The 27920-nt window shown below is 35.8% G+C and overlaps 5 protein-coding genes and 2 non-coding genes across 8 annotated transcripts; 3 read left to right on the forward strand and 4 right to left on the reverse strand.

Annotated features, from left to right (window-relative positions):
- Positions 1-1645: 1645 nt before the first annotated feature.
- On the forward strand, positions 1646-4541 carry LOC103841816. The gene is made up of 6 exons (XM_009118387.3): positions 1646-1744; positions 2400-2832; positions 2925-3241; positions 3322-3375; positions 3451-3920; positions 3990-4541. The coding sequence occupies exons 2-6, from the start codon at positions 2450-2452 to the stop codon at positions 4299-4301; spliced, it is 1536 nt and encodes a 511-aa protein (XP_009116635.1). The 5' UTR covers positions 1646-1744; positions 2400-2449; the 3' UTR covers positions 4302-4541.
- Positions 4542-4866: 325 nt separating this feature from the next.
- LOC103841817 lies at positions 4867-8873 on the forward strand. The gene is made up of 2 exons (XM_009118388.3): positions 4867-7198; positions 8193-8873. The coding sequence occupies exons 1-2, from the start codon at positions 7083-7085 to the stop codon at positions 8740-8742; spliced, it is 666 nt and encodes a 221-aa protein (XP_009116636.1). The 5' UTR covers positions 4867-7082; the 3' UTR covers positions 8743-8873.
- Positions 8874-11171: 2298 nt separating this feature from the next.
- On the forward strand, positions 11172-14796 carry LOC103841819 (protein IQ-DOMAIN 14). The gene is made up of 6 exons (XM_009118389.3): positions 11172-11872; positions 12281-12516; positions 12616-13056; positions 13143-13352; positions 13430-13546; positions 13987-14796. The coding sequence occupies exons 2-6, from the start codon at positions 12436-12438 to the stop codon at positions 14626-14628; spliced, it is 1491 nt and encodes a 496-aa protein (XP_009116637.1). The 5' UTR covers positions 11172-11872; positions 12281-12435; the 3' UTR covers positions 14629-14796.
- Positions 14797-15055: 259 nt separating this feature from the next.
- On the reverse strand, positions 15056-17425 carry LOC103841820 ((+)-neomenthol dehydrogenase; the record flags this gene model as incomplete). The annotated part of the gene is given in 4 exon segments (XM_033280170.1): positions 15056-15623; positions 15655-16532; positions 16811-16993; positions 17159-17425. Coding segments are annotated over 3 exon segments (846 nt in total), but the record flags the coding sequence as incomplete, so codon positions are not given.
- LOC117128735 lies at positions 15167-15291 on the reverse strand. Its single transcript, XR_004452128.1, has one exon. It is a non-coding gene; the product is annotated as a small nucleolar RNA snoR86 (small nucleolar RNA).
- LOC117128736 lies at positions 15353-15477 on the reverse strand. The gene has a single exon (XR_004452129.1). It is a non-coding gene; the product is annotated as a small nucleolar RNA snoR86 (small nucleolar RNA).
- A 3661-nt stretch (positions 17426-21086) lies between the features above and the next one.
- On the reverse strand, positions 21087-27824 carry LOC103841821 (probable phosphoinositide phosphatase SAC9). Of its 2 annotated transcripts, XM_009118391.2 has the most exons (14): positions 27708-27824; positions 27515-27588; positions 26835-27430; positions 26593-26725; positions 25159-26369; positions 24978-25085; positions 24715-24885; positions 24370-24612; positions 23771-24211; positions 22825-23628; positions 22548-22745; positions 22022-22471; positions 21704-21937; positions 21087-21604 (listed from the first exon to the last, which is right to left on the reverse strand). In XM_009118391.2, the coding sequence occupies exons 2-14, from the start codon at positions 27531-27533 to the stop codon at positions 21323-21325; spliced, it is 4890 nt and encodes a 1629-aa protein (XP_009116639.1). In that variant the 5' UTR covers positions 27534-27588; positions 27708-27824; the 3' UTR covers positions 21087-21322. The 2 variants fall into 2 exon arrangements, with proteins under 2 accessions (XP_009116639.1, XP_009116640.1); XM_009118392.3 differs by lacking the exons at positions 27515-27588; positions 27708-27824 and having other exon boundaries at positions 25159-26374; positions 26835-27077.
- Between the last annotated feature and the right edge of the window lie 96 nt (positions 27825-27920).

Here is a 27920-nt window from a genome sequence, read left to right on the forward strand (position 1 = left end):
TAACCATAGAACCAATATATGAAACCGGCTGCAGAATATTAAATTAAGTTTGAACAACTTTTTTTTAAAAAAAAAATCACTACTTATTGATTCTAACTCATATGAAAATAGAAAATTTATATGTTTTTCATATATATTTATTCAAAAACTACATTTATTCTGTTTCGTAGTATAGGTACTTTTAGTTTAAATATCATTTAATATATAGACCTAGATATGGTTCACAAAAAAATATAGACCTAGACATATTTAAATTAGTCATAAATAAGTTTATATAATTTGATTCGTAACATTATATCCAAAAAGTATAAAACAACTTTAAATTATGAAAACTATTTATACTTTGAAGTAAAATTTGTTTCTTAAAATTAATATTTTGAAACAGGAAAAGTCTTATATATTTATGTTCTTTGGATGTCTTGAGATGAACATTAAGATTCAACCATAATCATAATATTGAATATCTTTTAACTAGAATATAGTTTAAGCATAGATAACATTAAGATAGTTTTGTTATAATAGAATCTTGGATGCGATCCGTGATGTTGGTGGTTGTTGTTGAAACCACAGTTTCTTCTGCAGTAGTTGAACTTCCACACCCCAACAAATTTCCCATTCTCTTCTTTAAAACAACAAATACAATCCAGATCAGACTCAGTTTTTTTTTTAAACAAGAAAAAAAAAATTAGAGAACAGAACATATTACAATCCCGCCAGTGAAAAGAGTTGGTTGTGTCTCGCTACAAGTCGTCTCTTCATTATATGTGCAGAGGGACATAGGAAATGTAACATGAATTTTTGGTTCATTGATTGTATGGTTTGTATTACTATTTAGAGGGAAAAATAATAATTTGGCAAAAAATATGTAAAAAATGAAGAAAACATTAGCAAAAAAAATGAAATGACACAAGAAAAATAAGAAGAAGCTGAATAAACTAAAGAAGATGCATAATATGTGTTAGACAAGTATTTGTCATTATTAAATATTCATCAGTTCTTTTTACATCAGGTTTATAAATACTTTACGACATCTTAAATAGTCAAATTCTTCTAAATAAAATATATCCTAAATAGTTTATTAGTTCTTTATGAAATTAGTGTATTAGTCCTTAAAACTTTTCAATAAACCAATTGAATTAATTTAATTTACAAATATAAGATAATTCATAATTTATTTAATCTCTCCGAGTAGACTATATATCTTAAATTAGTTTTCGTGTGTTTAAATTGATTCATTTTTTCTTGTGTGTTTTTTGTCAACTTTCTTGTGTGTTTTATTTGAAACAAAGTAATAAAATCGGATTTAAAGTACTAACAAAAGAAAACAAGTAAAAAAAGGCTACAATCTACTTAGATAATTTAATTGGAAAACTATTTATAGAAACATAATTCTGTAAAACCACATCAACAACTAAAAAATGAATGAAGGAAGGATACAATAGATTTGATTAGCTATAACCTAGTAAACCGGATAACGACCCATAAATTACACAAATCCAGTTAATTTATTCGGTTCGGTTGGTACTAATCGAACAAGAAGCGAATGAAAGCAAGACACGTGGAAACATAGAGACAGATAGAGAGGGAAGGACCCCGTTTAGGTTTTTTTGTAATAGGGTATAAATATGTTTTTGATCACTGAGTCGTTTTTTTTTTTTAAGTTGCCTTTACACATTCGCTTCTTCTTCTCTCTCACACTCTCTTGTAGCCGCAAAGAAAAAAAAACACAAACCTCCACTAATAGGTAAAGAGCTCTCACCATCTCTTAATCTTCTCTGTTGTATCTAAACTGTACGTTTGATTCTTGATGACGTTTTACTCATGTTCTTGGCTTAGTTTGGTTGCAAAGATTTTGAATTTTTTTTAATTCTTCTTCTTGTTGCTGCCATGTGAGCTTGAGCTCTGTTATTGGCTATGTACCAGCTCTGTTAATCCTTATTGTATTGGTTTAGAGCTTATTTGAACATAATTGTGCTGAACTGAAGTCGGTTTTGTCTCAAAAAGGTTTGAGCTTTTAGATTATTCCTAGTGATGTAATGAATCGAACCAGTAAGGATCAGTCGTGTTGATTTGGTTCTCATGTTATTACATTAAAAGATTCTTCTTTTGAACTATGAATAGAAGAATTTTTACAGCTTTTGTCTTCTTCTTTTTTTGACTGAAGATGAAAATAATAAACGCAAGAACTTGGATTATAGCTAATGGAATTGCGTTTGGGGTAGCTTGGAAGATAACTAATAAGATTCTGAAGATTTTTTTTTTGTGGAAAAATTGATATATGTTATCTTGCTTGATTGATTTATGTTTTTGAATCTGAATGTGTTTATGCATTAGCTATAAGCTGTAGCATATGTATATCCCCGGGTAACTTTGTTGAAGAGGTTTTTTAATTTCATCAGGTTCCAATGTGAGATAAGAGAATGTGTAACCGGTTGTAGCTGAACCACACATGGAGATGAAACAGTTTAATGAAGAGATATTATCACCAAAGAAAGAGCAGAGTCCTGGAGTAGGAGGAGGAGGAGGACATGAAGAAGGTGTTCTTACAAATGCTAATACAAGTGAGGGAACTTTGACTTCAGTTTCTGGTGGTGAGGATTTGGATGTTGATATAGTTGTTGAACTTGATGAAAACAACACATCCACCACGGATGATGAAGGTGATCCAAACGCTACTGAATACTCAAGCTCGTTTTCCGACACTTCATCTGAGGATGCAGACATGTTGTGTAGTAATGGACTAACCGAAGAAGCTGATGTTGAATCTCATTATTGGGATGAGACTGACTTAGGACCTGCTTATGATTCCTTTAGCAGTGTTTTTCATTTTAGGTGTGTGTCTCTCTGCCTTAAATTCTTTTCAGTTTCCTTCTGCTCCACTGTTTCTTTATTGTTCTGTCTCTTATGTGTGTGTGCCGTTGCAGGAAGAAAAGGCTGACGAATCACTGGAAGAGCTTTATAAGGCCACTGATGTGGAGATCCAAGTGGCTTGAGCTAAAAATTAGAGAGTTAGAGACTCAGGCATTAGAATATCCCAAAAAGCTTGAGTCATTGGATCAAGAAAAGCTTGGAGCAGCTAATACTGATCCATCTGTGTTGGAGAATGGGATGAAGTCGTTGCCTTTTACTAATCCTTCTTACAAGAGAAGAGCAGCAAAGAGGAGAAGAAAGCGTAAGAAGGTTGAGAGCACTGATGATTTAACTTCATATATTTCTCATCATAACCTCTTTTCTTATATCGGTAAGCAACTATTAACAACTCCTTGTCTCTGCGGCTCTGTCTTGCTTTGAGCATATCATTCATATACTTTGTTGTTGCAGAGACAAGGAGATTGAGCTCAGATGGAATGTCAATGGCTGCTGATGACTTCGGTGGTATGTTCAGTTGTTCACTAAAATTGAGTTCAGATTGTTAAATGTTTTGTGTATTGAAAGTTATTTCATTGGCAGCTGCTAAGGATCCACGGGTTGATTCAAAGGACCAAGTAGATTTAGTTGATGATGACTCACTTTTCGACCACCGAGAAGGAGATAGTGTCTTAGAAGAGGTTCTCTGGAAGATAGAGCTGGTACATTCGCAGGTTCTTAGAATGAAAAGCCAAGTTGATGTTGTCATGTCCAAGAACGCAGCAAGATTCTCTTCCTCAGAGAATCTGAGCCATCTTGCTGCAAGTTCAGCACCTAGCCCAACGGTTTCCGCTGGTGGAGATGTGATGTCCATTGGAGCTAATGCTATCTACAACTCTTCACAGCATATGGCAGACTATGTTCTTGGAGATTTAGTGTTCTCATCAGAAGGAGTGGTTTCTAGCTACGGAGATGCGTTTCAGATCCCTGATATAATCGAAAGTACTGTTGGTCTGTTTGCAGATGCAGATGTTACATTACATCATACTCAGATTGGAGACTCTTGTGAAGATGTAAGTTTTTCAGTTTTTGGTTTGGTTATGTTTTACAAAACATTCTTGTCTGATTAAAATTTTTTGCAGATTTTGGATAATATCTTGATTCGAAATGGAGTGGCTGAAGAGATGAATGGTGATTTGATGGAAACTAGTAGCCATGAAGAAGGTGAGAAAGGAGAGGAAGGAGAAGGAACTAATGTGCCACCATTGCTGCAAATTCAAGAAACAGAACAAGATCACCAAGAAGACAAATCTTTGGTGCTACAAGATTCGGTTCTGAGGTCATGTTTAGCTTCTGAGATGCTTGTTGTCCCTAGGAATAAAAGGACTAGAGGTGGAGAACGTAAAGCGAGTTCTTGGTGCAAGAAGCATCTCAGTGATCCTGAAAGCCAGTGATGGCTGGAAGTAAGTAAGCATCTTATGATCAGTCTTTCTTCATTGTCAAAAACTCAGTAAACTTCTCTTTAGTCTTTTTTTTTTTTTACTTTCTTTTCACATTGTGTGTGTTTGCAGAACATGCAACTTTTTTTTTTCATATCATTTTCTTCTTTAGCTTATTTTCTATTTTTATGATGATGAAAAAAGTTAGAAAGAAGACACAAGCCTTGTGTAAGCCTTTGATTACAAGTTACTATCATTCAGTCTTGTTTGAAAAGCATATGAAGGTTTATGCTTCCTGTAATTCTTTTAGGTAGAATGAAATATGTTTGATGAGCATCATCTTCTTGGTTTCACTCTCCTTGAGTTTCTATTGTGTTATGGAAGAACATGAACAAGCAATGAAGAAGATACAACAAACCAACCAATAAAAAAAGGAAAATAGTAACAAATCTAAGATCAATTTCCTTGATGTTAAGTTACTAACTTACTATTCTATAAAGTAGGGAAAATTGTATTCGGATGCACTTTTTGTATAATTTGAAAAAGAAATGTATAAAGTTTGAAAAGAAATTAAATGTATACCATTTTTGAAAGAAATGTATTTCGGATGTTCTTTTGTATAAAGGAATTTACAAATCCTAATTACGAAATTTGTCACAAAATTATAGATCTATTTTTTGTCCAAAATGAAAAAAAAAACTATTTGTGACAAAACTTCTGTCAATATACAATGTGATCATATCTACACATTAATTCTAGTTTGATGAATATAGAGCACATATTAACTGTTTTCACAGGTTTTTATTTAATATTTATATACGCATTCACGAGTTTTGTGATCAAATATTCAAATTAGATGTTTGGAGCTTATCTATTACTTATTAAGAGATGAGAAAGTAGAAAGGTGGATTCTTTGTGTAGCCTTGGTGGCCTATCATGTGCCCTTGGTGGGTGATAATCAAAAAGTATCTACTTCAAGTGGAAATTAATCTGATTCTGATCATCCCAAAAAAATTAAAGAGATAAGAAACTAAAAAAAAAGCTTTGAAATTCAGCTTTACTGTAGTTCTTTGTTTAAATAATTGTTAGGAATAATTAAATAAATTTACAAAACCAACATGACCAATCATAATGTTGTAGCAGCTTTTTGGAGGTTCTTGATATAACACCACCCACCATATCAAATTGAAAACCATGATTGACTATACTATGTACATGTCAATTATTCCTGACTTCTTCGATCTCTCTATAAGTGTCCTCTCTTTCTCTGTTTTCAATTCCTTATCAAAGATAGTGATCCAATGCGTTTATGATGGGTTTTTTTTTATTAGTAAGATCATAAATTATTATTAAAATGTTAAGTCAATTTTATATAACTAAAGCATAATTGGATTGTCATCTTGAAATTATAGATGAAGAAACCGCAAAAATACAATCGTCCTGTAACATTCATTCCAATCATTTTTATCTATTGATAACTGGTGAGATGGTAGACAATCACTAGTAATTCGATATGTACACTGATCAAACTTAAATTATAGTAGAACGAAGCAGAACTAGAGTACATAATGTAAAAACTTATCATATAACTTAATTAGCAACATCAAACTAAAGAGTTAATAAACCTCTTTCTTATGTGTTAATAAACAAATTTGAAAAATATGTTTCATGTGGCCACATAAACAACACCAAAATCATATGACCTCTTCAGATTTGACTTGGCAACATCATTAATTTGTAGCCCTTTTCTCAAAAAAAAAACATCATTAATTTATTATAAGAGAAATAACTGTAATTTCTTGAACACTAGTAAGGAGTATAAAGACTATTTTGTATTAGCATGCTCTTCGCTGAATTAAGAAACTTATAATAGACTGAAGCAATTGTGACATGCACCAACTTGCTTGAATTTTCACATCATTATGCCCAAAATTGCAAAAGGGACTTTGCAAATTTATGATTTGATAGACATACAAATACTGATTACTAAACACCATAAAACCAAATAAAAAATGGTTTCATTATGTATAAATATTAGTAAATACTATGTGAAAGCTAATAAATGCTCTAACTATGGTGCATGCCCAAATTAATCATCATTCAAAAGAAGTTGGTCCCATGAGGTTAACATGATTAATCCAGCACTTAATCCCTTTCTTAATTACTCTCATATATTCTGTAGTCATTTAATACTAGTCTTGATTGTATGAGGGTGAGTTCAAGTAAAGATAAGTAAGACCTCAAATATTTCAGAAAGGATTGGTTATTGGTACTAAGACTGCCAGGAGAAGATCCCTAAATTGTCAAATGACAAACTCAGAATAGTAATTTGATTTATGTAAAATAATTAGTCGGATTAATCCTATAACCTATAATCGTTATGAGTTTCACAACTATAATCAAAATAAGTAAAATAAATCGTTAGACAACAAGCATTCGGTTTAGATTAAATGAATATAACATACAAAATATGAAGCAAAGCTCATATGAGATGTGATGCGAGAAGACAACTCCTTAAAGGCTTCAACTGAAAGTGGATCATGAGGACTATGGTAATTGCATTAAAAGCAGCAATTCCCTTCACTTTCCCTTTACAATTTTGAATCTCTTATCTTTCTCTCTCTCCACAACTACAAGACTCATATGACTGTAAAAGCAAGAGAGAGAGTAGAGAAAGAAAAAAAAACAGATACACTTAAAGAATGAAATAAAGAGGAAAAAAGCTAGTCAATTGTTTAACTCACACTCTCTTCATCTCTCTCCTCTCTCAAATGCTCTAAAATTGGCATTGGGCAGATGAAAAAAATCTTCATCTTCTTCTCTATCTGTTGGCCATCTCTCTCTCAATCATTCACTCACTCACTCTTCATCTTCTTCTGTTTCATGCAAGATCCAAAGAGCTCACCTGCAAGGTATGCATATTAGCTCACTCCTTGATCACTGCTTACTCAATTTTGGATATATTTTGTTTTTGTTAGTATAAGACTCAAAATCAATATTCAGAGGTTTAATATAAAGACTCACACAATTAAGCAACTGTCTGGTGTTTCTCTTGGGAGAAAATGTAAATACCAGATCACATTCTCATTCTTGAAAAAGATAAACTAGGAGAGAGCGTATTTGCAAGATCATATTATATCAATTCATACATATATATTTTGACAATTCCATGTTTTCTACTTAAGTTCTTGTTCCAAAACCATATATTCAAGAAGTACCAATTTTCATTGTTCACCCTTCAGTACTGTTCATTTAATAATTAGGACTGCAACAATAACTATTTTCTTATTTATTATTGATGAATCCAAGGGCATCTTTGATTCTTTGTTAATAACAGTATTCAATAGTGATAAAACCTTGCACCATAGGTCTGGGCCTATATTGGGCCAGTGTCTATTCTTTGTTCTTCCGCTTTCTCTTTAAGTGTGCTACAAAGATACGTATCAAAGACAGAAACGACATGTAATATATTTTTACCATAATAACGTTGCTTTGTTTTATTCAAAAAATTCAGAATATTTTTGTGATGTCATCACACAACTCTTAAAAAGAAAAATGAACAGTAGTTACTGTCTGCAGATCCATAATTGGTAAATAAATAAAAATAATACCTAACTCTTTAATTTGTTCCCTTTTCAAAGTCAAAAATATAAATAAAAGTATGCTTATTTCCTTTGACCAAAAAAGTATTATTATTTCCTCTTTTTCTTTTTCTTTTCACAAATCTAATTACACCATTTTAGGTAGTTTAAAATCAGTTAGTTTCTCAATTTACATTTTGTACTCGCTCGGTAGAAGAAAAACAAGTTTTTTACATGTAACTAATGAATTAATATTAAGGGTTTAATTTATACTAATTACAAAAAAAAGGATGCGTGAGTGTGACGTAACCGTATTGTCAAACAGAAAACCCTGGTACCAGCGAGCAATGGCGGTGGCGAGGTTCGCCGCAAACTGGAAAACCATCCCAAAGTCGCCACCGGAGATAACACGTCCGTCGCGAAACCCTAGCGTCAACAAATCATCGAGCAACCATCAACAGCTGAGGAAATGCACTTCTCTCAAGGTAGCCGCGAACTCCTTCACTAGGGTTTGTCTCTGCGCTCCTATCGGTCCATACGACGACGTGTTCCGAAACTACGTCCCGCCGAGACGAAGCTCGAGCTACCCTCCGTCGAAGCCTCTTCCTGCGGTGACGGAGACGGCGATGGTGCCGGCTGCGAGGATGAGTGTGGACTCAGGGAGGAGGATATTTAGAGGGAAGTCGTTGAAGGAGAACGCGTTGATGAGGAGGTTTGTGGCGGCGGAGGAAGAGGCGATGATGGAGAGTAGAAGGAGAGATGAGATGGAGATTGTGAGGAAGAGGTATCAGATGAGGAAGAAGAAGAAGCTTGGACCTAGTCCTCTTAGTCGCATGGTTATTGCTGAAGAAGATCAACAAGCTTTTCATCAATGATTAAACTTTTAATCAAAAACAGAGGAACACAAAATGTTTTTTTTTTTTTGTAATTGTGTTTTTTTGTGAACCAAGAGATAATTAATTACCTGTTTGGTCCGGTTTAATTAATTTGATTAGTTTCTTAATGACAGATTGTTTTTTAAACAATTCAACTAATGACGTTTACAAGGGATGCTTAAGATTGAAGACTGATTGGTTCTGCAATCGTTCTCTTGACAAGAAATAAAATAAGATTAAAGGTTTAGATATGAATATTAAGTTAGTGTGGTCGATATATAAAGTTTAAAATGTGAATATTAAGTCAGTTGGCTAATGCAAGTTGATTATGAGTTAAAAAAATGTGAATGTAATCTAGTATTCATGTGTATTATTGCATGCATGCATCTACATAAATATACAAGCATGAAGTGTAGTAATATGTTTTCTTCGTAATTATATAAGAACTCATAAACATATTATGGTACATGTTTTCTAGCTTAGCTTGAAAGGCACTCAAAAGCATGGGTCTCTGACATAATCTGACATCGTGTGATTTAGACTCAGTATTTTATTATGTTTCCTGTTTATAAACATTTAGTAATCCCCGATCGAGTTTTCTCTATGGACTATATTATTCATTTATAATTCATATGTTGTAAATCCTCGATCTGTCCAACTAGTTTCAACAATATATTACTTTACAAAACAAGAAAAAATCACCCTGATTCATTTTTTGACGTAAAATTCATTCGGTTGGCAAAATGGCTTAAAAAACTCAAATGTAGCATATAATCAAATAAATTAATGCACTAAACATAATCTTCGCGTGTGTGTGTTTTAAGTACGGAGTGCCTTAAGCACACTTCAACATTAGAAACAATATTTTCCCAACTGGCAAAACCCACATGAACATTTTTCTTTACAGAAACAGAACGTTGTATTCGAACTCGTCGGATCAGTGCCTAATTGTTCTATTAGCACGTTAACTCTTACTCAAATCTAGACAAAAGAAAATTGGTTAATAATATTGAAGAAATTTTTAGCCGTTGATGGGAAAAAGACATGCGCACGGGAAAATTGTGTCAGCCTATGAAGAAGAAGAAGGAATGTTGGGAAGGAGAATTGTCTTGTCACTTTAGATTAATGGCAAGTTTTTGTTTTCATTATTCTTCTTGCTTGAATTGTATTCCAAGCTCACATCATTTCATTACTATTATTACTTTCTAACATCAAACCCTCGATTTTTTTTCTGATGAACTTAAAAAAACAAACAAATACTATCCCACTATTAGAGTACGTACTAAGCGCTTTTTTTTTTGTTTCCTAAGAGCACCCCCATTGAAGGTTTATGGGGGGGGGGAGTTCACACAGAAATCAAGAAAAAAAAAATAATAATTCAATCTCATGAACCCCTCTCTTCTAAAGCTCTCTTGGCTGAATCCCTCTCTCCTAAAGTTCATCACTGTAGTGCGGGCCCCACGTGTCGTGGCGGTCCGCGGTCTAGTTTTTATTTTTTTATTTTTTTTTAAAAAACCAAAAAGAAAAAGAAAAAAATTTTAATAATAAAAAACTGAAAAGATGAACTCCAATAGGGAGTTCATTGATGTGGATGCTCTAACACACACAAAAATTGAGCGTCAACTTTTCGTTTGACAACTTTGTACCTATATTATATATTCTTTTATCTACATTAAGTTCTGATCAACTTAGTTAAATATCTTATCTTATCTTCTTCGTTTTTGATAAGTATGTGAATCTCATTATAAAATGAGTCATTTTGTGCAATACAAAGAGTAAATCTAAAAGCTGTTTCATGCCATTGATAAGTATGTGAATTTCATTATAAAGTGAGTCATTTTGTGGAATACAAAGAGTAAATCCTATCTTATTGTCTTTGGGAGATTTTAATTTTGAATATATTAAGATATTAGATATCCGAGTAAATTTAAAAGGTAATAGCCAGATAAAATTTGTATCAATGTTAGTATGGGAGAACACATATATAGAGATATCAATCATCTGCAAATCATACAATCACATTTTCAAATTAAGACCAGAATTTTACAATATGATCTCTACATTATAATAACCACTGAGGTGCAAACCACCATTCATCCATTTTAGTAAGTGCTATAGATTAAAGTTACATTTATGCGTTAATACTTAATACTAACCCTAATTTGTTTGAAATTATTTTAAACGTTTTCCGCAACTAAATGACTAATATTTGGTGAATATAACCGTTGATGAATGAAGATGATGATTATTAACTGATTACTATTAGAGAGGAAAGACAAACAAAAAAAGAGGGGCCGGGGACAAATTCTTGACTTGACTGACATAAGTAATCTACAAGATGAAATAACGCGCACAACGGTGGTGCGTAGGGCCGTCAGAGACGACCAAATAATCAACCTCGTCTCCGGTAAAAACTATTGACACTATAGTCACAAAACAACAAACAAAAAATATTTGTATCTTTGCTTCTTTAATAACATTTTGGACTGACGTAATCATGATATAAGTGTATACGACAAAGTCCTTCCACCAAACGTAACCGCTTTGGTCCATGTTTATTATACAGAACTTAACATCTGAACTAATGTAGTAATTAACAATTATGATTCTAGGTTTTTGGGAGACTACTTACCTTTCGTTATCTATCAACTGCATCTAGTTTAGTCCATGATTAAATCAACGTGATTTTTTGGTTGAAGATGAATTGAGGTTGGTTTCCTTAAAATGTTTAGTCTTCATAATGAAGGAAAGTTAAACAAACATTGAGTGAGAATGTTGCCAACTAATTCTCTCTGTACCATCAATCTCATAATAAAAAAAATATTAAAGTTAATTGATTAATCTAAAAGGTGGTCAGAGAAAGAAAAAAGAAAAAAAAAGTTTTAAGTTCCTTCCATACCAGCTAGACCCACAATCAAAGTTGCAGACTTTTTCTACAAATTCAAAGTAAACTTAACCCTCACAAACCAAATATTTCAAAAGAAAAAAAAAACATGTTCGAACAATAAGAAGAAGAAAGAAAAGTAATCGATAGACAAGAGTCTTTCTTCTCTGGTTGCTTCTTTTTATTTCTTTATCTGGACCAGCTTTTCTCTGCTACGTTACTTCTTTGAGAGAACTCTGAACCAAGGTAAGTGATCCATGTTGCTTGTAATGATCCCAACTATTTATTATTATTATTATTATGGGTTTATTGGTCTCTTTGATCTATTTCTTGCCTAAGCTATATTTTAGAGGAAGTGTTTTCCTGGAACATTTTAAAGCAATATGAATGATATTAATATTCGCATATGAAACATTGCAATCAGTTTATGTGATTTACTCGGTTCACCTAATATAAACTACTTAGATAGAGTTCGATATAAGTTTTCTCAAAAGTTAAAAAGATTACTTTCCATTTTCATGAAAGCTCAACAACTTCAAATCTTTGCTTTCTGGCAGCTTCCTCTTGTCTTAATTGTCTGAGTTATTTGGAAATAGATTTTTCTTTTCTTTTCTTTTGTCTGGAACTGCTGTTTTAACTTGGATCATGTTGCAGGAACTTTTGTGGTTGAGGCTTGGTGAAACAGAGGAATCATGCTAAGTTTCCCAAATCTTGGTCATCATCAGTAAGCAAAATCAAGAAAAGCTTCAAAAATATGTATGTTCTGTTTCTTGTTATTAGCATTTAGAAAGTAAAGTAATGTTCAAGAAATGGGGAAGAAAGGAAGTTGGTTTTCTGCAATCAAGAGAGTTTTCACACCACACTCCAAGGAGAAGCAGCTAAGCAACAACGTAAGAACATTTTAAAAATACTTTCCATTAATTTCATGAAACGAAGTGATGAGTTAATGATTGTACCTTTTGGTGTTTCTTGTTTTGTGTTTTGAAAAGCAAGAACCAGAGAGAAAGAGCAACAACAAGAAAGAAAAGAAGAAGAAAAGTTTAGGGAAGAAGCTAAGAGATGGAGAAACCAATTCTTTTCTCCCTATCTTCAGACAACCTAGCAGTATCGAAAAGATCTTGTGTGAAGCCGAACGTGAACATAACCTTGTCTTCAGACCACCAACTCCCACTGACCGAGCAAACTCTGTTCCATCTCCTCATATTAGGCCTGCTTCTCCTAAAGTGTCTTCTCAAAGATATGTCTCTTCTCCAAGACCAATCTCGCCAAGAGTTGCTTCTCCAAGAGCCCTTTCTCCAAAACCTCCTTCTCCAAGAGCGGCTTCGCCTAGGATTGTGCAGCGACGCGAGTATGTACGTAGACCAGAGCCAACACTACTGGTCAAGAAAGCTTCTGCTACAAAGATTCAAGCAGCTTTCAGAGGTTACATGGTAATAATGTAAAACGTTATTGATTCTGTTGTGTCAGTAAGCATCCATAACTTTAGGAGACTGATTGTTTGTTTGTTTGTCTCTAGGCAAGGAGGAGTTTTAGAGCTTTGAAAGGTCTTGTTAGACTACAAGGAGTGGTGAGAGGACATAGCGTGAAGCGCCAGACAATGAATGCAATGAAGTATATGCAGCTTTTGGTACGTGTTCAAACACAAGTCCAGTCACGTCGCATCCAAATGCTAGAACACCGCGCTAGGAACGAGAAAGATGACCCCAAGTTAGCCAGTAGCCTTGCGGTAAGTGCTCTCATGAATCTTTGGTTTCAAAGACAAGAGCAATCACTTAGACATTATTATTGTTGTTGTCCTAGCAGTCTGATGATTGGGATGATAGTGTGCTGACAAAAGAGGAAAAAGAAGCGAGACTACATAGGAAGATTGATGCAATGATCAAAAGAGAACGGTCCATGGCCTATGCATATTCTCATCAGGTAATAGTAATACATACACTCATCTTGGCGTTGACACATTTATCCCGAACAGAAGAATCGAACCGAAATAAAACCCGATACAAAATACAAAACCGAATTTCATTAATATTATCCGGATGGATTTATATCTGGAACTGAAAAACCAAAACCGAACTGAAAACCAAATATCCTATTTATTTAGTTTCTAAATAACTAAATATCCTTAAAATAATATTATAAACCAAACTGAAAACTAAAATTTTCGGATACTATCCGGTTTCAACTTTGCTACCCAAACTAAATAAAAAATAATAATAACCAAGCTGAACCGAATCTTGTAAATATCTACTGGTTCGTAAATCTATAGAACCGAAAAACATAAAGCTGAAATAATCGAACCGAAACGGAACGCCAGGGCTTACTCATCATAACATCACTCTCTCTGTTGTGTTCTATTTCAGTTGTGGAAGAACAGTCCAAGGTCTGCTCAGGACATTCGAACAAACGGCGTCCCACTTTGGTGGAACTGGGTGGACAGACAGAACAACCAAACACAACCTTTCAGGCTAACACCAACACGACCGAGTCCAAGCCCTCAGGCTCATTCTAGCAACAAAAACCATTCCAGACTCAACAACAGTTTCGATGTCTCTACACCAAACTCATCAAAATCGGCATTCCTCACACCCTCTAGACCCATTCACACTCCACAACCATCAAGATACTCACGAGGAGGAGGAAGAGGCACACAAGATTCTCCTTTCAAAGATGATGATAGCCTCACGAGCTGTCCACCATTCTCAGCTCCAAGCTACATGGCTCCAACAGTCTCAGCTAAAGCTAAGCTGAGAGCAAACAGCAATCCAAAGGAGAGGGTGGACGGTACAACACCGGAGAAGAGAAGGAGTTCGTTCCCTCTTGGTTCGTTTAAATGGAACAAAGGCTCATTGTTCATGAGTAACAACAACAAAGGCTCTCCTTCTTCTGGTGCTGTGGTGCTTGAGAAGCATAAGGCACTCAAATCCGTAGGGAACATGAGTATTGATTCAACTGTTTCAATGCCTGCAACGATTGGGAAGAGGTCTTTTAACAGATTTGCCTGAAATAAAAAGATTTGAAACTTTTTTTCTTGTTTTTTTTTCTCTCAGTTGATTCTTGTTTTGATTTGTTTATGAGTGGTTTGATGATTTTGAGTGATGTTTGTACGAATTTACAGATGTAACATGAATAAAAAAAGTAAACAACAAAAACAAAGGATTTCGTTTTGTACAGTGTGATATTCTTTAAAGAAATTCTAGTTCTGTTCCATGCTTTGTTTTACAATTCAGATGGTTACTTTGTCCTCAACATGACCTGTAGGAATCGGCTTCAACGGTTTTTTTGTTTTCACTTTAACCAACACAACGTAAAACATTACGGTCAAGCTTTAGACAGCGAACCAGTTTCAATCACCACATCCTCCACAAATCTCTGAGCATAACCATATGGATTCACATTATTTTGCATTTGTTTGTCTAAATAGGACTTGTATCCCAATCTTATCCGTTATTAGCACGTCTGTTACAATCTTTTTACATCTTTAAATGTCCAATCTTTCAATAGGACTCTGTTTTTAAATGTTAGGGACTGGAATGAAAAAAAAATGTAGCGACTTGTTCGAGGCCACGATCAGTATAAAGAAAACTTGATAGGCACGGAGAATCGCTTATTTGTTATTGCCAACCTTCAAGGCAACTCACGCCATTTTATATTTGACGTCATTGCTCTGCAAATTGGCTTTCCTTTTAAAAAAAAAACATATCAAGAATATGATTGTTGAATTAATTAAATGTAGCGACTTGTTCGAGGCCACGATCAATATCAAGAAAAAATTGATAGGCACGGAGAATCGCTTATTGTTGTTGCCAACCTTCAAGGCAACTCACGCCATTTTATTTTTGACGTCATTGCTCTGCAAATTGGCTTTCTTTAAATAAGAAACAAGCCTTTATACAAAACCTTTCAGACAAAACTAGAAACGCTAACTAACCATGAAAGAAACTTCGAAACCATATAGAATCCCTAGCAAACCTATAAGATTAAAAAGAAAACTAAGGACCTTTTTTTTTTTTTGTCAACAAACTAAGGACTTAAAACTCGAACTTGAAGATGATGAATCTGAAAGGCACCATCTTCGTGAACTATATAGAAGAAATAGAAGCGGCTGAGGAGACTGAAAAACCCTAATGTATAATAAAAAAAAAGCCTATAGTTCATTAATGGGCCTTAGGCCTAATATTAATTCAATATGGGCTTAGCCCCTTTAGGTAATTGCTGTGATATTAGCTAAATGATATAGAGCCATCAACCAAATCAAATCAAACTCTAATAAACCACCTCATACATTCATTTATTCGACTAAATACTTTTATTGATTTTCAAAAACAGAATTGTTGTTTACAAGCTGGTTTAAGAAGCTATTTTTCTTCTACACATTTAATTATTAATCACTACATGCACAAATATATAAAACAATTTAGTATATTAATTCGCAGATAATTATACGAATTTTATTTACTTTGTTATAGTAATCAGTTAATAACTAATCATATAATGATCTTTACTATGAGAATCACAACCTGGAAATAATTTTCTTGTGCTCTAAAAACATAAAAAACTTGCCGGAGGTCAGCTTCTCCGGTGGAAGCAAAACCAACGTGGCGATGGTTGCGGCAACATCTTCCGCCGTGTGAGTTCCCTGACCACCGGTCATAGACGTGCGTGTGAAGCCAGGACAGAAGCAGTTAACACTTAGTTTTTTGCCGTTGTAACGTCGAGCCAAAACTCTAGAGTAAGCGTTCAAAGCCATCTTGGAGACTGCGTAGTCCGACCAATTTTCTGGCCATCCTTGCTTCTCCCACGTCCCGTTGCTCACGTCTTCTAGAAACTGAGTCACTGTCGCATCGATTTGTTCATTGGTAAGCTCTTCACTTTCTAGGGTTTGTCTCACAGTAGGGTTTCTCAGTTTCTGTATGCAAAGAAACATACGAAATGTCAAATAGCATGAACAGTGGTTTTAAAAATTCATCAAACCTAATGAATAACTTTTAATAAAATAAAATTTTAATAATGCATGAATATACAAAAACCAGTATCTCTGCTTAACGTATAAGTTGTGTCATTCTAAAATAAATTATTATATGATTTAGTGAGTATTTTTATTTGATTTCCGTAAAGTTATAATATTGTATGAATTGGAAGTATATTTTTGTTAAAAAGAGTAGCTAGGAGAAAGAAAATATATACGTTTAATGAGCCAAGCCTTGAACTAATGTTAAGGATGCGGCTAGCGGAGACTGAGTGACGGAACAACGGCAGAAGCGCCTCCGTTAAAAGCTTGGCACCGTAAAAATTGGTCTTGATTATGGTCTCTGGCTCTCTGATTGAATTATCACCGACGACGTTAAATGAAACAGCGGCGTTGTTCACCTGAGCAAAACAAAGGATGTGGTGTGAGTGTCACTAACAATTGCCATAATATGAACAAAAAATGCAAAACAAAATAATGTACTATATAATAAAATATGACTAAATGTTTTTGAAGAGAAAATTGTAATGTTTATTATAATCAATGCAAAGACGTTGTGTGATTACCAGAATGTCGAGTACTCCAAAGTTGTGACGGAACCAGGAGACAAAGGCAGCGATGGAAGAAGGTTCGGAGACGTCGAGGCAGTAGAATTGAACGTTTTGAAAGCCGGCACGGCGGAGGGAATCGGCGGCGAGGCTTCCATTTTTGGCGTTTCTGGCGGTTAAGACTACCGTTAGTCCAAGCTCCAGTAACTTCTTCACCACCTCAAAACCTATACCTTTGTTTGCTCCGGTTACAATCGCCGTTGTTTCTCTCGACCACCACCTTCAATAATCACAATCATTATCAGAACCAGGTTTAAATTAGTTTATACAGGAACTATATACAATAATAAAACAAAAGGGGTTTAAAAACCTTGCTGTTGGAGGAAGAGGATAAACTAGATGATCCATTCTTATTATTTTTGTAAGGGAAAAATGTTTTATATATGATCTTGATGCTAACAACGAGTTGATGAGGGGGGTTATATACGTACTACAAGCTTATATATAAATGAAAATCACAAGACCAGGGTTTTAAAAATTATAAAAAGACTTGGATCTTAACACATGCATAATATTTATAATATACATACATAACATATGGATTTGTTTGTGTGTAACGGTGTCATGGTATATCAAGAATAAAATAAGTCTGTATATATAATAAAATATATATCAAGAATGCAAGAACTCGTGAACATAATGCTGCAAATCATGTAAATTCTAAGAATATTGTAACTGTAAAGTCCATATTGAGTCTAAGTGTCCACACCTTCTAGATCTTCGAATATTTGACTTTTTAGTTTTCCTTTTCCACGTTAAACTTTTTGGAGGGCAAACAATTGCTTTTTTTTTTCTGTCTCTGAGATCATTAATCATGTGTGATGTGAGAAATGCTTTGGCGAACTATATACAATGCTAAAACTATAAAAATCAATTGATTTTTTTTTTATGTGTCTCTGAGATCATTAATCATGTGTGATGTGAGAAGCTTTGGCGAACTATATACAAATCCTAGTAAAGATGTAAAATCCATTATTTTACTACGATTTGTGTTTTTTTTTTGTTACAAAAACAATGGATGAAAATTAATAAAACTAGAAAATTTATTTAGTTAAGTGAAAACTTCCGTGTGATGATATCGCTAAGTTTTAAGATTAAACACCTCTATGTTACTGTAGGTTTCTAATTTATAGTATTGCATCTTGGGGGTTAGGGCATCTCCAATGCAACACTAAAATTTACTCTATATTTCACTCTAAAATAGAGTAACTCTATTATAGAGTTGAATTTGCTCCAATGGTTCACTCTATAATAGAGTTACTTTATAATAGAGTGAAATATAGAGTAATCTTATTTTTTCACTCTATATTTGAAATAAAAAAACAAGATTACTTTATATTTCACTCTATTATAGAGTGAACCATTGGAGCAAATCCAACTCTATAATAGAGTTACTCTATTTTAGAGTGAAATATAGAGTAAATTTTAGTGTAGCATTGTAGATACTTGTGTATTGGTCAATAACTCGATGTATAAATGACGGCAAAATTTGAAAAGTGTATTTATGTATTTGTGACCCCTAATTTGATAATAATGATATTCATTTGTATTGTACCATATGTTATCGGAATCTTGGGCAAGATTGTACCCTTTTATATCACAAAAACTCAATCCACTTTATTAAACAACTCGTATTATATATTCTTTAAATTTATATTAAGTGAACGACTTCGACGTATAAAAGCTTATTTTTCAACCTGTCTTTGTGTTAGTTAATAATTTTCTATAAAAATAAGTTTAGTACCTATCTGGATTCCTTCAATGTTATATAAGCTAGCTCTTAGAGTAGTTGATATGTGTATGTAAATGTAATTGCAGTGTTCTGGACCAAAAAATCTATTGAAGGAGGTGATTAATATTGACTAGGAATCTTTAATTGTTGTTTAATGCTTTTCGTACATGCTTCAATTAAGAAACCCACTTTCCAGTTTAGACGTATATGGAAGTGAAACTATAAAATTTTGTAAACAATTATTTAGTTTTGAAAATAATTCCAACTTGATTGGCTGGTTTTTAAAATAATACATTTAGGCCGAGTTAGTGAGATATAACCCTATAGCCATGTGCTTGCTTCATTATTGTCTTTACTATATCATAAAGCTTCGCTTTATCAAATATAATATGTTGTCGCCACTTTTGATGGCCTCTAATTAGTATTTATAAATATAGTCCTTAATTTTCTTAAAACACAATACTTTAAAGAGCAGTTTGTTAAAGTATATACAATTTTTCAAATTATTATTTTATGTATTTTTCTCTTTAATAATCTAAGCGTGTAAACATAGTGAGCCCTGAAATAGGCATATAATTCAGTTTACCCTAATAAAATATTTGTCTTGCATATTGCGAGGGAGAAACACATGCAACCACTTACAACAATGATAGTTATGTACTGTTTCGGATTATTTTGAAAACTTTTAACATATAGACTATAGATGGATGTCCACAATAGAAGTCAAAACACTTTTCATTATTTTCCTTATTTTCAAAACATATAGACTTATTTTCCTTACTGATAAACATGAATTGCTTAGCGTTTTTTTTTTTTTGAACTAATTGCTTACCGATTACTCTACAAAATTAATAGTAGAATACTTAAATTCGCAGAAGTAAGACGTAGTTCCTTTTACTGTCTCAAGTCTCAAGCTGCATTTACTCATCCTCTTCTCAGATAAAAATGGAAAAGAAAGATGGCTTCGAGGATGATCTTAATTATAACCATTAACCATATCGCTATTAAACAGAAGTGGTCAAAGCTTTAAGGGTTTGGTGAGCCAAGGGAGTGAGTTTTCAGGGGATCGTCCAAGTCAGTCTAACTAAAGTTGTCTGATCAATAAAAGTATTAGAGATTTAACAAAAGTTATAATAACATACATCAAGGTTCATGATTTGCACATTGTGGTATATGTTTAGATAAATAACTCAAGAACACCTTTTATGATTTACAGTCTGCGTGGTCAGTGGTTTAGGTATAGAGTTGGTGAGGAAGATTATGAATATTATCATGTATAGAAAAGGGAATCTTTGTTGACCAAAAAATAAAAAGAAAAGGGAATCGTTCTGGTTTAAACTTTAAAGACATCCCATAAACCAACCCCAACAACAACAAAAAAGGAAAAGAATAGGCCGAAGAAGCCCAGTACAGATTAAAAATGGGCCTTTATAAACACTTGGCGTTAATCAGAAACGTTTAGCGCAAAACAATTCAAATCAAACTCCTTCTAAAGTAACAATCATCGAGCAACCTCCAGATTGTAGACGTATGCTTGAGAAAACGGCTCGGAATCAAGATGGAGGAGTTCAACCTGATCATGATGATGCTCCCGCTACCCGTTTGAGCTTTTCGAACGTCACAGTTTTGCATTAGAACCTCCTCAAGGGATCACATCACGCTCAAGGAACTTGGTATCAAGAGAGTGGCTACGAATCCTCATTTTGAGTTTATCAAGGACACTGATAGCAAGTTCGGTTATTTCACTCAGCTTGTTGTTGTGTATTCAAGAATAATAATGCGGAGTAAGAGGAAAGGTGCTTGTACGGATACCCTTCTTAAAGGCTTTTTCGACCGGCTTCGAACTCAACTGGAAAAGCAAGAGGGAGTGGAGATGGTTGAGAGTAATTTGGATGCTATTGTGGGTTGTGTTGACTATTTTCCTCACATGGAGGATCAAGTGTCTTGTGCTAACGTGCCGCCACCTGATCCTTTTTTATGGGGATGATGGAGTCAAAAAGCTCTTCCTGTGATACTCATGTTCTGTTTCTTTTATCTTAAAACTCTCTTTAGTATTGTGATTATTCTATTTTCTTGCAAACTTTTTGCAGTCTTCATGTCATATAGCAGATGGTGTCACTAGAAATTTTGATAAATAGCTAAAACAAATGTTAGGAACATCAAAACCACTCCACATATAATAAATAGTTTTTTCTTCTTCTTTATATCCCTTTGATGCAAATACAATCACAAGGTAATTAGTACTCGCAACATAAAACAAAACATACAACAAGCTGATTGATTCTTAGAGGAAAAAAGAAAAAAAAAAACAAAACAAAACAGAATCTCAGACCACAAAAAGTGTGTGTGTGTGGTTCGAGCCAAGTTACAGCCAATGAAAGGAGTAAAAATCAGACAGCAGAAAGACTAGCCCATTTGCCTACCTCATAAGGATCAGCATAGTAATATAGCTTGATCCTGTTTGCTAACGACAGCCCTGCAGCAAAAGGAGAAGCCCTACCACTCAAATCATCAGTCTCTGCAGGATCATCTGCGAAAGCTGTAACATCTCCAAGCAGCTTAAACGATACTCTGCGTCCTTGAACTTGCTTAGGGAAGTCAAAATACATCTGTGTTCCAACTCTCGCTTCAGGCAATCTGTATTCGGCGATGGTCACCATTTTGTACTGATCCTGCAAGAAAAAGTTTCAGATCCACAACTAAAAAGTTACAAGAAGATATTGGTTTCTGAGGACTAAAGACGGTTGCAGAGAGAGATAGAGATAGATTACCTGAAGAACAGATACTTGTATATACAAGACGGCAGGAGAGACGTGCCTATCTTCCATTATGATACTCGTGGGGTCCCAAATGTCAACTATATCTGAAGAAGGCGAGTGGGTAACACGAGGCTTTATGGCGTTAAAAGCATCCAAACGGAATCCAGAAGCTAAAGGTGAACCAGGTTGCAGATAAAGTTCCAGGACTAGATCATTAGCCATCGGTCTCTCAGCCTCGAGTGGTATCTGAAAGACAAAAAAAAGTGATAACAATGAAAATGCCATTGAGAAAGGCTATAAAGAATCAGAGCATGTCTTCAAGGTACTAACCAGGAATCTATTCAAACGTGGGGGTCTGTCAAGCCAGTTTCTTACACTCATGCTGTCAACACTTTGTAATGACGCAAGTGCTTTGTCCCTCCTGCTGTTTCCGCTGACAAGGATGCGTTTTGCATGAAGACATGGTTCATTCTCAGTGGTAGCTCCAAAAGAGGCACGCCGAGGGATTGGTGGGGCAAAAGGGTTCTCATCCAAAGACAAGAGATTAATGTTTCTGTCCAAACTAACTGAGCTAGATCCAAGCCGAGGAAGACGCAGTGTCACCCATATAATGCGGCAACGGATAGGATTCTTGAAAGCAAATTTTATATGCCTAGGTGCTCTACCAGACTTTTCTGGACCGTAAAGCTCAGGCGAAGATTTAACAAAGGACTGCACATCCCACTTTCCCATCAATGTCCGTGCTTCCTTATTCATGTCGTTGCTCGCCCAAATTTGGACCTGCAACATATGAAACCATGCCATTATTGTGGCCGCATTGTCACGTAAGCAACGGAAGATAGAAGAGTCAACTTACGGTAGGAGCATCGGCATCAGAGTAACCACATGGACTAACGAGAAGAATCACACTGTTGACATCTGAAAGGGTACTGAGAATGATGACAGCTTCAACAGAGCTTGAAGAAGGAGGAGCTTTCCAGTAGGAACTACTAGAAGCAAGATTCAGAGGGGTGAGCAATGACAAAAACGGTGCTGAATCAGTCCCAGTTTCCACCTACATTGCATTATGAAAACAGTTAAAAGGGAGAAAGGAGGATTAGGTTAGCAAAATGTCTTATGTAGAAATAAATTACCTTATGTAAGAAGCTTGCATATGGGAACTCAGCAAGTGATTCCTCTTGACCAAGAATTTGACGAAGTACATTAAAGTCTTCTGGCTTAGGAGAAGGTTGACCTCTAACAGCAAGATGATTCGTAAGGTTAGATCCAAACACCTCATTCAGAGCTTCCCGACAAGCATCATCAACACGGCCACTTCTTCGCAAGCTGACCAAGACCCTAACGTAATCCACAATCAAGGCTTCAAGTACTATCGTGTTGCAGCATTTTTTACACATGTACTGATCTGAACCTATAGAAGTAGCAGAGACATCAGCAAGACTTCCACCTCCATTCGCGTTGTCCCTGGAGTAGGATTTTGAAAGCAGAACCGCTCCTCTTCCGGCACAACAAGACTTGCAAGCTTTCTTCCTACACTGTAAACATAAGAACACTGAGCCTGGCTCTCCCCCCAAACTCTTGGTAGTAGATCCAACTGAATTTTTGTTGACCTCGGCTCTGACTTGACACACTCCACCGTTACAACCCTCACCAATTCCGTTAATATTCCAGAAATCTATCACACTATTTTCCAGCTTCTCTAAACCAATAGAAGCTATAAGTTTATCTTCAAGAGAAGCCTGGCCAAGAACTGCAAGTGCATTTGCTATTCTGCATAATCTTCCAATATATACCTCGTCGTGTGAAGAGTTTGGATTAATGGTAGCAGGATCAATTCCAATTGATAACAGTGCCCTATCTCTTTCTGCTGCAGAAATATTCAGACGTAGCCGTTCAATTTCAAGTTTAATAGCTTCTATAAACTCAAGCTTCCTTCCCTGTATTATAATAGACATGCAGAAATTAAGTTTACAATTAAAATGGCAGTTTAAGAGGACATATAACATCTGAGATGAATAGCTGAACCAAGAAAGGAGTCATAAGATCAGAAATGGTATGTGACAAGATGAAGTAACATACCATGTTTGGACCCATAACGGACTTCAGACAATTTAAGTACAGATGAGAACCACTCTCTCTAGAACTTTTATCTTGTGAAGAAGACATGCTGGGAACAGTTTCAGGACCACTATATTGAACAACTGCTTGGTCTAAGAAATCAAGCATGTCATTTCCTCCACTTGCAACACATTCCACCGCTGGTTGTGGGAAGGGGTCAGAAGCAGAAACCTCTCCTGTCAAAAGGTCAAGCAGATTACTAGGAAACGGATCATTCTGTTGTACTGGTGTGGACACAGTTTCAGCCTGTAAAGATTTTGCGGCAAAAGGATTCGAGTCAGAACAAGATGAAAAAGGAACTTCATCTTCTTTTGTTTTCCCTGCAATCTCAGCCAATCTTCCTCCGGTACGTTCGCTAGTAAACATTCCTTTCCATGGAAGAGAAACTCCAAGGACTTCTATCTGAAGCACATACACAGTGCAGAAGAAGTTTTATATTAAACTTTTTTTTTGTGTGTTCATGTTGGCTAATCATAAACCCAAACTAGTTCAGAGCATGACGAAGCTATTAGATAAATCATCAATTTTAGCATAGAAAGTAGTAGTAAATTAGTAATTACCTGACCAAGAGTCATGGGGATTTTGAGAGAACCAGCTGGATAAAATGTAACCGAAACTACACGGGTCAAGAAATCCAGTTGTCCTTCTAGTTCTTCAAAATCATACAGCAGTGAAAGACTTGACGTATCTTTTTCATGAAGACGTGCACCAGCTCCAGTAATAGCAATATCCTCATCACGAACTGGCCCTGGTAAGGGTATCAGAAGATTTGTACCATTCGCACACCGCGGTATCGAAGCATCCTGTTCACAAACCAGAAATACCGATAATCGTCATCCAGTTGAACTAGCTAGCATGCACGTGTCTACATGATACAATAAAAGAGAAGGGACAAGAGAGTCAACCTGAACAACTAATTTAAGGTCCTCTAAGTGGCGTCCAGTTTTCACGTTCACAGTGGATGGACATGTCAAATCATCCGCACCGTGTGATATTGTCAGTACAAGTTGACATACATGGCAAGGCTCACTGAGGTAGATAACTAATTCAACAGCTTCTGCAGCTTGTGGACATAACTGGCAAAGTACATACAAAACAGGGCAAACTTTTAGCTCAATTTTTCCAGGGATGAGAACAAAGAGGTAATGTTTTAAGCAAAAGGAGGTACCCAAGTTATGTCCTTCGTCTTGATACTCAGCAGACTGGACCCATCATTGGAAGTCTCAGACATGCTAGGTACAGGTTTCAGAAAGAAACCACTTGGTCGAGAAAGTACCTGACATGAAAAAAGTTCCAGTGAGCAGTAACACTAATATAGCTGCAGTGAAAAATTGTATTAGTTTGCTTACATGTAAAGGCTGAACAGGAATTGATGGAAGATGCTTGAAAAGCCTCATTCCCAGAAACATCTCCAGCTGCTTTTGCCGTGAACTATCAACCATTGCATTTTTATATCTTCTCTGTAAGGTAATTTTCATGTTTTTCTGTGCTGCAGAAAACTGTTTAAACGCTCCTGATTCTTCACTGAAGATATTGAGAACTTGGCTGTGCATAGCTTTTGAGCCGGTATAGAGGGTCGCATGGATATCACCTTGTTGCAGAAAAAGATCCGCGAGCTCAGACACAGGGGACAAGATAGTTGATCTCTTAAACTCTTCAAACCTCATGTCAAGTCTCTTCCATGGTTTATCAGGACAAGGATGACTCCATGTTGTTGTCTTAGTATTGTGATCTATAAAATAAGATTTTCCAGTGACTGCATCAGCTCTTTTCTCCCATCCCGGTGGAAGAGGAGCAGTATAGCTACTCCCAGAATTATAACCATATCCAATATCAGTATCAAGTGATATCCCCAGCCTTCTACATTGCTCAACGAACACTTGAAGACCACCGAAGAAACTAGCAGCATTTGTTCGATCCAAAGAATCAGCGCAGTTGAAGCGTATCACACCATTCTGATGAGATCTCAAACAGAAGGCACCTTCTACGTCATCAACACAGATCACCTCACCTCTGCAATCTTTCAGTCTTTGTCTTGAAGGCAAATAGTCACCTTCAGTGATTCCTATTGCCATAGTTGGAGATTTTAGATACATCCATAACCCTTCAATCGTCTGCTGCTCCCCTTTTAATTTCACACTGGCATGCCAATCATAATTTATCAAATGAACACGAGTATAAGGAAGCTTTCCACCGGATTTGATGAAGTTCATCGATTCTTCGAAATGTTGGACCAAGATAGATTCTGATTTCCCTTCTCCACTTCTTAACAAGTTAATGCACACAATAGGAACAAAAGCCTTTTTCTTCTGGTTTTCCCCAACCGGTGCATCTAGATTCCTAGTGTCATATCTTTTGCTTAGCCTTTGGTAATACTCTGTGCTTCCTTTATATGGATCCTTAGCTGCCACATAGATTTCTGCTTCCGCCGCGGTCATCTTCAGTTCCGCACCCCACCATATTGGTATTGTGCCACGTCGCCATATGTACGAGCTAAAAGCAATGCTCTGACCGTGCTTTTTAGGTGTCCATACAAGCTGCTCACACTCAACTTCGTTACCTGCACTACACATATGCTTCTAAAATTAGGCCCTGGTCAAATCCGGAGCCACATTTACATCAAATGCATGCCCGTCGTTCAGACAGTCATTGCTTTTAAGAATTCCATCGAAAGTAAGAAGCCATACACATACCGTTTGGTAGGCACAGCGCCTAACCAAAAACATTGAAAACTAATACTACCTCCGTTCCTTAACAAAAAATAAAATTTGAGAGCATCTCACCTGTGCCAGAACATGAATTTATGCCCCTAGCTAAGTAACGAGTCCCTGGATGCAATCTGCTACGGCGAGCCATTAAAGCAACAATCCCTTCTAACTGACCTGAGCTTCCAAAAGGTCTATACTCTGCAAACCCCTATAAGCAACATCAAATAAGAAGACATGCTTAGAATATGAATACAAATGAAACTCAAATCTAATAGGTTGATCGAGACCATAACTTAATCCATTAACAAAGGACGAACCTGCAGAAGAATGACACAGTGCTCAGGCAGCCCAATATTCTTAAACGGCAAAGATAACCATTTATTCCAAACAAACTCATCATCAGGGCTCTGCACCGGCACACGGCTCGGGAAAGGCCTAGTGATATCCCTAGTATCACAAAAGTAATGCTTCCCATCAATGTCAAGCTCCGTCAACTCCTGAACATTCTTAACTTCACCTTTCCCTTGAGGCTGCGGATTATGCAACGGCACTTTCACCCACTGACTCTCAGCCACAGTGTACACACATCCTCCACCAGGCAACTCAGGAACGCTCGGGTTCAGCTTAGTGGCGACAAGAAGCATCCCAAAGCTGCCCAAAACAGCGTAACCGAGTATCGCCCTACCGTAAACCGAGCTTCTGGAAACTCCTCTCGATCCATTCGTGATGTAGTCTACAGCTTCGCGCTCTGACTTGAAGTTGTCAAGACCTGGCTTCCCGTTGTAGCGGAGGGCACCAGTGGTGGGGTCGATGTAGATGACTTGAGTGTCGGATCTTGAGAAGAGGGTTGAGATGATGTAGACTTCATTAGAGTCTAGTGTTACAACGACTATAGATGTCTTCTGACCATTCACTACAACAAGACAAAAGTTGTTCAGCGAATCAGTTATAAAAATTAGATCTTTCGGTAAGAAACGGAATGAAAATGGGAATCTACCTGGTGGGTGCGTATCCATCTGAACTCAAGAAGATATCACGATATGGAAAGGTTCAGACTTTTCCTCAAGATCACTGATGAGAAAACAAAACAAAAAAGGTTCAGACTTTTCTCCACAAAAAGAGATCTGGGGTTTCAGAGAATAGCGAAATCGAATTGAATGATTTAGTGGTTAGAGAATGTACTCGCTCACCTTGTAAGGAAGCATGATCATCAACAGATGCAAAGTTCCGCGAAAGTCATAGGGGACGAACAAGCGAAGAAGAGAAGAAGCAAATCGTCTACAACGCACCCCTCAGAATATAACAATTATAGTATGACACGTGTTGTTTTATCTATTTATGAAAAGGGACAGCAACTATTTAAAAAGTTCGCATTAGCCCTAATAGTTGTAAATTGTCCATAA

The sequence above is a fragment of the Brassica rapa genome, chromosome A09 (genome assembly GCF_000309985.2).
Source record: "Brassica rapa cultivar Chiifu-401-42 chromosome A09, CAAS_Brap_v3.01, whole genome shotgun sequence".
Taxonomy (NCBI): domain Eukaryota; kingdom Viridiplantae; phylum Streptophyta; class Magnoliopsida; order Brassicales; family Brassicaceae; genus Brassica; species Brassica rapa.

Coding starts and splice junctions, on each gene's coding strand:
- LOC103841819 (XM_009118389.3), top strand. CDS start 12,436: ATGGGGAAGAAAGGAAGTTGGTTTTCTGCAATCAAGAGAGTTTTCACA. Junction 12,517..12,615: donor AGAAGCAGCTAAGCAACAAC/GTAAGAACATTT, acceptor TGTTTTGAAAAG/CAAGAACCAGAGAGAAAGAG. Junction 13,353..13,429: donor AGTTAGCCAGTAGCCTTGCG/GTAAGTGCTCTC, acceptor TTGTCCTAGCAG/TCTGATGATTGGGATGATAG.
- LOC103841817 (XM_009118388.3), top strand. CDS start 7,083: ATGAAAAAAATCTTCATCTTCTTCTCTATCTGTTGGCCATCTCTCTCT. Junction 7,199..8,192: donor CCAAAGAGCTCACCTGCAAG/GTATGCATATTA, acceptor ATTGTCAAACAG/AAAACCCTGGTACCAGCGAG.
- LOC103841821 (XM_009118391.2), bottom strand. Junction 24,212..24,369: donor TCCCCATGACTCTTGGTCAG/GTAATTACTAAT, acceptor TATGTGCTTCAG/ATAGAAGTCCTTGGAGTTTC. Junction 23,629..23,770: donor CCGTTATGGGTCCAAACATG/GTATGTTACTTC, acceptor ATTATAATACAG/GGAAGGAAGCTTGAGTTTAT.
- LOC103841816 (XM_009118387.3), top strand. CDS start 2,450: ATGGAGATGAAACAGTTTAATGAAGAGATATTATCACCAAAGAAAGAG. Junction 2,833..2,924: donor AGCAGTGTTTTTCATTTTAG/GTGTGTGTCTCT, acceptor GTGCCGTTGCAG/GAAGAAAAGGCTGACGAATC. Junction 3,376..3,450: donor GGCTGCTGATGACTTCGGTG/GTATGTTCAGTT, acceptor TTTCATTGGCAG/CTGCTAAGGATCCACGGGTT.